We start from the raw sequence: 9577 nt of genomic DNA, 5'->3' as shown, positions 1-9577 counted from the left end.
AGATAGAGTTGCTACAGCTACAGCAAAACAGCAGAACAGAGGAGTTGGAGTCAGGATCCAAAGGTTCCTTCAAAAATACAGTGAGGGACGATACAAGAGAGTTTCACCAGAGTTACTGGCTGTTAAAGAGGAACTGAGAAAGCAGGAGACGGATGTTACAGAGGTTCAAAAATCTGTGTCAGAGGAGCAGATTCATCAAGTAATGAATGGAAAGGAAAGAGAAGTTAAGCCGGCACCAGAGGCTACCACACAGGTTGATGAGCCGCTGCCCATGGATTCAGGCTCAGAGAAGGAGGAGCAGCAGTCATTCATCAGCCTGCTGGTTCATGCACTGGTTATACAGGCTGTTACTAAATCAAAGATGAGGTGCAAATACACAAAGTTTCAAGAAATCACCAAGAGGCTGTCTGAGAAACTCTGTGCTGAGGTGGAGGGAGGAGAATTTAAGAAGAACCAAAGTAGCCTGAATAAGCTCAGCGCTGACATCTTGAGAGCCTCTTGTAAAAAGACTGGCTGCTCACACACAAACCTTCTTTCAATACTGGGCCATAAGGACTCAAATGTAGAGGAGGCTGTACTTGCTGTTTGCAAAGAGAAAATCCTGAAGACAGCCAAGGAACCCATCCTGAAAAGGTTCTTCTCCTCTGTCGGCAAAGCCCTCTGCAAGCCCTTTAAAAAGGCCTGAGGGCAACCTGGAGTCATCCGGTTAGAACACTACCTGCTAAAATCTACACAGCAGGTTTCCAGCCAGAAGTCTGGAAATAATCAACACAGCTACATTCACTGACCAAACATTTCCACAAATCTTCACCAAGTCGGCACCCAGTAGACATGGTCTGAATGGGACATTATTTAATCCACAGGCAGACAGATGGATGATGGTGTCAGAAATGGTTGACTTTCAGAGAAAGCCGCTACGTCATAAAGGGCCCACCAAAAGGGAGAGCATGAGTGGTGGGCATGGTGAGTGAAGCAGTGGTGTCACAGGCAGCTACCGGAGCGTTCGGGCAGTCAGTCCGAGCAGCAGGTGAAGGTCAGTGAACACAGAGTCTGTCTCGCAGGCTCGTCAGACAGCAATCACCAGCACTTGATGGAGTTGGATGGAGTTTGTGTTGTGGTTTGTGTGAGGATGGCTTGTAGAGATCCACTAGCCTAGCTGATGGAGCATACCAATGTCTTGGTGAACAATGCTGGAACCAGACATCTGTAAGCCCCACATGCTGCGTATTTAGGCTGTGTGAGAGTTTATTTGTTACCATTGGTGAGCATGTGGGATATACAGATGTTGCAGCTGACCCATGCTGGAACCAGACATCTGTATTTCCTCACATGCTGCCATTGTGCCTAGAAGGTCGTTTTGTGGCCTTGCCTGAAATATGCGGTGTAAAATCGTCATGGTTACCAATTGTCATGTTTAACGTAGGAAAAGGTAAGGGAAAAACTAAAACATACACACCAGTGAATCATGACTTTACCCCCACCACCACCTCAAGCCGGGGCATACACTGTACGAGTTTTTGCGGCTTTTCTGGCTGATTCTTCAGTCGTACGAGAATTCTTTTGATCGGGCCGAGTTTCAGCTTGATCGTGCGTCCTGCGTAGTTTAGTATACAAGGGCTACCAAGGGGCAATTAGCCTCTCAACATCTCTCTATCAGGCTCCTCTCCTGTGGAACCAACTCCCAGTTTTTGTCCGTGAGGCAGACACCCTGTCTACTTTTAAGACTAATCTTAAAACTTTCCTTTTTGACAAAGCTTATAACTAGAGTGGCTTATGTTGCCCTGACCTACCTATGGGGTTGTTCTTCTATGGGCTTAGGCTGCTGGAGGACATCAGGGTCTATTTTTCTCACTCTATTGAGTTCTACTGTTCTTCAATTATGCATTGCTTGTCGTCATTTCTGCTTTTTGTTCTCTCTCTTTTTTTTCTTCATAGTAGGTACATCTGGTCTGGCGTTCTGTTATCTAAGACATTATCCAGGGAAGACAGCTTTGGACAGCTATTACCATTTAATATATAACAGATTACTGGATTAATGTGTTCTTCTGTGCTTGTTTGTCTCTCTTGCTGTGTTTCTGCTCTGTCTTCTGTAACCCCCAGTCGGTCGAGGCAGATGACCGTTCATACTGAGCCTGGTTCTGCTGGAGGTTTTCCTTCCCGTTAATGGGGAGTTTTCTTCCCACGTTGGGATTTTGATGGAATCAATTGGTTCCCTTATATAGGAAATTGTTCGACCAATCTGTATAACCTGACCCAATCTGTATAATATGACTGAACTTGACTTTGTAAAGTGCCTTGAGATGACATGTTTCATGAATTGGCGGTATATAAATAAATTGAATTAAATTGAATTGAACTACCGATCAGGAATAGGAAGGTCAGTTGAAAATCAAACATGTTTGAAATTCAGTCGGCCCTCGTGAGTGATTGTGAGTGATTGTGAGTGATCGTGATCGCGTCCTGCTGTTGAAGCGGAGTTACGACCGTCTTCGAGCCGATTTCCCCCGACCTCGCGCACTACGCACGTGCAAACAGGTATATTCTTCTTCCTATTCTCAAACGAAAGCATTGGAGCGGGAGAAGCATGACCGCGGTACGTGTGACATGGAGTCAAACTACCGAGGAGTAACTTGTAGAATTACAAAGGCAGCGCGTTTTGTTCTGGTAAGCCTCATATTTAACAGTGAGCTTCCACACCTCTGCCTTTTTCTTCTTCTACTGCTGACATTTGGCTTCCCGGTAGACCAGTCCAAGCAGCGCCATCTCTCTACGGGGCTGAGTCTGACGTGTGGTTTTTGAACGCACTGTGTGAGCATTTAGGTCGCATCCGAGTGTCGGGCCACACAGTGTAAGAACAGAGATGGAGAGCTGTGAACTTTTAAAGCCTGCTGTTTCGTCATACAGTTTGAGCTGTATATGAGTACCACGATTGAATATATCGTACAGTGTATGCCCGGCAAAAGATGAAATCATAGGTGCCCTTAGTGAGTCTATAAAAACAAAACTAATAAAATCTGGGCCATTGGAGGGGACCTTGGAAGGAGGACTAGAACAGAACAACAAAGAGCAACTTAGCAAAAAGGTCAGGGGGCTAGAACCTGGGCCCAGAAACTGGAATGTGACACTGGGCTATGGAGGATTGAACCCCAGACAGGACACCGTGGTGGAGCTCTGGAGGGCAACGGGAAGACCTGGAGATCCCTTGATGCAGCCCTGGATACAGTGTATGCCCGGCAAAAGATCAAATTATAGGTGCCCTTAGTGAGTCTATAAAAACAAAACTAATAAAATCTGGGCCATTGGAGGGGACCTTGGAAGGAGGACTAGAACAGAACAACAAAGAGCAACTTAGCAAAAAGGTCAGGGGGCTAGAACCTGGGCCCAGAAACTGGAATGTGACACTGGGCTATGGAGGATTGAACCCCAGACAGGACACCGTGGTGGAGCTCTGGAGGGCAACGGGAAGACCTGGAGATCCCTTGATGCAGCCCTGGATAGCAGCGTGGAAGCTGGTGGATCCCTCAATGAAGCCATGGAGAGTGGGGTGGAAGACTGTAGATACCTCCACAATGCCATGGAGCATGGCCTGAAAGCTGGTAGATTCCTCCATGGAGCCCTGGAGAGAGAGGAGAAAACCAGTAGTCCCCTCGCTAGAGCGCTAGACATGAGGTGGTCCCAACTGGACACCCTCGTCGGAGAACTTTTAATCAGTAAAACAAAGCGGTTACCCCTTGAAGAACTTAGATCAGGAAAAGAACGCTGGTGTGAAGTTGAAGATTGGGAATGCTGATGGTGATGAAAGGTCCAGATATATGGATGGCAGTGATGAACATGGAATGACCGTGAGTTTAGAAGGTAACAAAGATGGCAGAGTTGGGACTGTGGAAGGCAATGACCGTGACTGAGCAAGGAGTATAGATGGCAAAGAAGACGAAGAACATGGCAAGGAAGATGATGATGATGACTGAGCCATGAAGGTAGACGGTAAAGATGAAGATCATGACTGGACTCTGAATGGACTCTGGAGCACTGAGGAGTGGAGTCTGGGGTGACGATGAGTTGACACTATGAAGCGGCACGCAGTCTTGGACTCTCATGCAGTAGATCAATGGGTCTGATCAAAGCAGAGAACTTGGCAGGGCATGGACAGCTCTGCTGATATGGACGGTCAGAAAGGAAAGTTCCAGACCATTTGATCCTCCTCATCATGAATGTCTTATGGTGTCAATGGTGTTTGTGGCGCGAGGATGAAGCAGTGGCAGGCGTCAACTGGACCCATGAAAGCAGAGGCATTAGACAGACCCTAGGCAGCAGGTAGAGAAGCACTGGACAGATTCTTGGCAGCAGGAAGGAAAGATATCCATTCACCCAGACAACTCAGAATGAATAGCCACATCTAATCTCAAATAGTGAACTAAGACCTTTGAGGAGCTGCTCATCAATATCCATACTGATGTTGGACTTCTTGAAGCTTCTGTCTGCTTAATCCAAGTTCTGACTTGATTCCTGTGTCGTGGTGAGAGGAGGAAAAGCTGGACCAACTTGCTGACAGGTACTTGGGAGGAGCGTTGTGTTGAAGTGGTTTTGATGAAAATTGTAAAAATACATAAACTTCCAATCTGGCAGAAGGAGAACAGAGCTTTTACAAAGGACTGGACAGAAACAAGGAAACAGGCATATTTACAGGAGGATCACTTGGAGTGCAAAAGAAAGCGGTAAGTATACTCTGAGGAAGAGAGGAGACATGACAGGCAAAACAGAAGGACTGATAAGGATAGATGAGCTGCAGCTGAAGGAGAGAAAATGCAGAACAATCAGGGGATGTGTTAAGTGGCTGAGACAAAGTAAGAGAATGGAGAAGAGGACGGAAAAGGGTAAATAAACCTGAATGGAGCTGAACAAGAAATCCTGAGGAAAATGTCAAACGAGGATCTAGTAAGAAACAACATACATGTCAAAGGATTACAAAAGAACACAAAAGAATGAACTAAAGGAATACACTACACAATACATAGCGTAATAAAGGCACATATATGGCAACACCTTGCATACAATAATGAAGAAAGAACAGAACCAGATAAGGCTAGACCTAACATTAAATAATTATCAAACGAAGACAAAGAAAATCAAAATATAAACACCAACAAAACATGACATTAATATTGGAATCAGACGTCTTTAAACCTTATATAACAGGCAATAGCCTTGTAGGGGCATTTCTGACAATTGCTTGGTCAGTGGGGTTTTTAGCTGTCATGGGAACTAATTTTAGAATAAGAACTTCAAACCCTACATGCCAGGCAATGAGAATGGGTTGGTATTTAGTGCCTCTGCAGGTCATGTGGGAAATACAGATGTCTGGTTCCTCCATTTACAACCATGATATCTGTATTCCCCACATGCTAGGTAATGCCCCTAGTTGAGCTTTTTGTGTTATTGCCTGGCATGTGGTGCTTACAGCTGTCATGGTTACTAATGCTGGAACCATACATCTGCAGGCCCCACATGCCAGATGATGAGTGTTGGTCAGGTTTGGTACTTTGTGTTGCTGTGTTTCAAAGCATGTGGGGCATCTAAATGTCTGGTTCCTCCGTTGGCCACCATCATATTTTTATGCCCACATGCTAAGGATTGAGCCTGGATGGGTGTTTTGTGCTGTCTTGCATGTGGGGCTTACAGTTGTCATGGTCACTAATACTGGAACCACACAGCTAAATGCTCCACGTGTCAGACAATGAGCCTGGGTGAATGTTTTCGCTGTTGCTTGGTATGTGTGTTATTGTGTTACAATGTTTGAGCCTGGGTGGGCGTGTCATGCTGTGGCCTGGCATATGGGGTGTACAGATGTTATTGTGCCTCAGTGTTGGCTCCAGACATGAGTACAACCCATAGGCCAGGCAATGAGAATGGGTTGGTATTTAGTGCCTCTGCAGGTCATGTGGGAAATACAGATGTCCGGTTCATCCATTTACTACCATGATATCTGTATACCCCACATGCTAGGTAATGCCCCTAGTTGAGCGTTTTGTGCTGTTGCCTGTCATGTGTTGCTTACAGCTGTCATGGTTACTAATGCTGGAACCATACATCTGCAGGCCCCACATGCCAGACAATGAGCCAGGGTTAGTAGTTTGTGTTGTTGTGTTTAGTAGCATGTGGGGTATCTAAATGTCTGGTTCCTCCATTGGCCACCATGATAGTTTTATGCCCATATGCTAGGGATTCAGAATGGATGGGTGTGTTGTGCTGTTGTTTTATCACTTTATTTTAGATCTATAATTACATATAAATACAGTATATATATATATATATATATATATATATATATATATATATATATATATATATATATATATATAGCCTGGGTGGGCGTGTGATGCTGTTGCCTGGCATATGGGGTATACAGGTGTTATTGTGGCACAGTGTTGGCTCCAGATCTGAGTACATCCCACAGGCCAGGCAATGAAACTGGGTGGGTTGTTTATGCTATTTCCTGGCATGTAGGGAGTATAGTTGTAATGGTTACCAATGTCAGAACCAGATATCTGGAGGCCAAAGAGACCTGACAATGGCTCTGTCTGAATTCAGGGGCTGCATCCTTCAAAGGACCTGGTCTGCTTGGGCTGGGTCCTTCATGAGCCGCCAGAAGAGAAGATTGGAGCAAAACGTTAATCCTGTTGTCTCCACTGTACATAACTGCACATATTTTTTACTTTCCCATTTATATATTCATTATGGCCAAAAATCTTTTATTTAAAATGTTGTTTCATCAACTGTTATAATATCCTAATTTATTAATCAGCCAAATGTTTAATTTCATATTAAAATATACCACAAAACAAAACTAATTGATGACAAATACCCTTTTTCCAAATCAATAATAATAAATTAATAAAAATTAATTAATTCCAAGCTAAGCACTAACCCTATAACTTTGGGAGGAAGGTTTAAATCAGTTTATTGTAGCAAATAATAATGAATAAACCGAACATTGACATTATATATCTTGTAATGAAGATAGATAAGATTAGATATCTTATTCCTTATAGTGTAAAGCTAGCACATGTCTGAAAGCAGTGTGTCGGTAGAAAGCTCTTCTCTCTCGGCGTGGTGAGCCTCGGCTGCCCAGTGGCTGTAAGCTGACAACAGGATCTGGCTGCGGTCCGATCACGCCGTTTTTTTAATTCAAGCGATGTGCCAACTATCCGGGCACATATTCCGGTTTTAGAAAGCTAACTTCTCGCCTAAAAACTTTAAAAAATTTACTTTTATGCCATAAAAAACGTAATATAGTCAACTTTATTCACTGCTTTTCAGTCCCCGTCACCATTGCTGTTTCTGGATAAAACGTTCTCTACAACCTACAATGAATTATAGGATAGGATTAGCAGTGAAGGACACACCGGACCCATCGTTTAAATTCTACAAAAGAAGGACACGTTTGTCGACCGCATTAGAAGGAGTCTTTGAAGGATTTGAGAATTTGGATAGCCTTCGTCGCTTAATTTTATATTGAAATATACCATTAAACAAAATTAATTGATGACAAATACCATTTTTCGACATTATTAAAACATTTTCCAAGCCAAGCCCGAACCTTATAACTTTCGGAGCAAGGCTTAAATCGGTTTACTTATAGCGAACAATAATGAATAAATCAAACATTGACATTAGATATCTTGTAATGAAGATAGATAAGATTAGATATCTTATTCCTCCTAGCGTAAAGCCAGCACATGTCTGAAAGCAGTGTGTCGGTAGAAAGCTCTTCTCTCTCGGCGTGGTGAGCCTCGGCTGCCCAGTGGCTGTAAGCTGACAACAGGATCTGGCTGCAGTCCGATCACTCTGTTTTTGTAATTCAAGCGATGTGCCAACTAACCGGGCACATATTCCGGTTTTAGAAAGCCAACTTCTCGCCTAAAAACTTTTAAAAATTTACTTTTATGCGATAAAAAACGTAATATATTAAACTTTATTCACCACTGCTTTTTCCGGTTAAAAAATTCTCTTCAACCTACAGTGAATCATAAAATAGGATTAGCAATGAAGGATACATCGGCCCCACAGTACAAATCGAGGAAAAGGACACATTTGTCAACCACAATGAAAGAGTCTTTGAAGGGTTTTTAGAATTGGGACAGCCTTCATCGCTGGGCTGTGACTTAATCAGCCTATAAATTCCTCCTTCGAAGGATACAGCCCCTGAATTGAGACAGAGCCGATGAGCCTGGGTGGGTGTTTTGTGCCACTGTCTGGCATGTGGCGTGTACAGGTGTTACTGTGGCCCACTGTTGGCTCCAAACATCTGATCTCCCCACATGCCAGTCAGTGAGGTGTGGAGGGTGTTTGGTGCCATTGCCTGGCATGTGGGGTATCCAGATCTCTGGTACCATCATTGGTCACTGTGACATCTGTATGCCTCATAAGCCAGGTTAATGGATCTCTACAACCTGCTCCATACACACCAGCAATACAACCCCATCAAACTCCATCACCTGCTGATGGTGCTATCTGATGCGTCTACGAGTCGTTCTCTGTGTCTGCTGACCTTCGCTCACTGTTCCAACTGACTACTGGACACACCGGTAACTACCTGTAACACCACCACCTCACTCATATTGTCATCACTCATGCCCTTTGGGGGCTGATCTAGACTTAGCAGCTTCCTGCATGATTCATTCTGACACCTGGCGGTGGTCTGTCTGTGGAGCAGAAATAAACCAAACTGGACCATTTCTACTGGGTGCTGACTTGTTGATTCGGGTTTTGGTCAGTGGGTGTAGCTGTGATTAAATTAAACTGCCATTACTGGCAACCTGCATGTGCCCATGTGTTGCAAGGGCTCCTTGAAGATTTGTAGTAAATGCTAGCTGGTGTGAACTTGTATAGCGCTTTATCAAGTTTAAAAACCCCTAAGCGCCTTACAGTACATTCAGTCATTCACCAGTTCATTCAGCCATTCACACAATGGTGCTGGTAAGCTACATTGTTGCCACAGCTGTCCTGGAAAAGACTAACAGAAGCAAAGATTCCAGATAAAACAACTGGTGCCATCGGGCCCTCTGACCACCAACTGCAGAAAAAGCAGGAGAAGTGTCTTGCCCAAGGACACAATAACCCACTGGTTAAACGGTAAACTAGCTCCTGCACCACTGTTGTCCTTGATTGAAGAGGTTGAAGTTAGTTTTCAGGTAAAGCACAAAGCGTTTTGGGAATCAATTCAAAGTAAAACCCTACTTTGTTTGAGGCCTTGCTGTTTTTTATGTGGTCTGAAAGGAAATGAGGCAGAGAGACGTGCAGCAAAGTTCTCTGTCCATGAGGACTCAAGGATAAGGACACCTGCATTGAGGATTGACGCCTCTGTGCATGAATTACTCACCCTACCCTTGCTAAATTTCTGCAAACTGATTCACTCTCTGCTGGACTCATGAACCTTTAGGATGTACTCCATCTCTCACCCAGTCAATGTGTGATATTGCCTCCAGCCTCCCTAGACTCCCTAAGACCAAACTGATGTAGGCATTGGATGGATGATAACCCATCTTTCTAAGATTACTAAAGGAAAACACGGCCAAAA

General features: G+C 44.2%; 2 protein-coding genes across 2 annotated transcripts in view; both read left to right on the top strand.

Annotated features, from left to right (window-relative positions):
* LOC118560344 overlaps positions 1 to 795 on the top strand; it is a 10271-nt gene extending 9476 nt beyond the window's left edge. Inside the window, exon 2 of the mRNA XM_036131305.1 lies at positions 3 to 795. Coding sequence (XP_035987198.1) covers positions 3 to 685 — 683 coding nt within the window. The 3' untranslated portion in view covers positions 686 to 795. The remainder of the gene's footprint in view (positions 1 to 2) is intronic.
* The window catches only part of LOC118560306 (trichohyalin-like), a 190389-nt gene that overhangs the window by 10818 nt on the left and 169994 nt on the right, over positions 1 to 9577 (top strand). The window lies entirely within an intron of this gene.

The sequence above is a fragment of the Fundulus heteroclitus genome, unplaced genomic scaffold (genome assembly GCF_011125445.2).
Source record: "Fundulus heteroclitus isolate FHET01 unplaced genomic scaffold, MU-UCD_Fhet_4.1 scaffold_42, whole genome shotgun sequence".
In the NCBI taxonomy this organism is placed as follows: Eukaryota; Metazoa; Chordata; class Actinopteri; order Cyprinodontiformes; family Fundulidae; genus Fundulus; species Fundulus heteroclitus.
The sequence above is the reverse complement of the archived record's forward strand: the minus strand, read 5'-3'. Positions and strand labels throughout refer to the sequence as shown.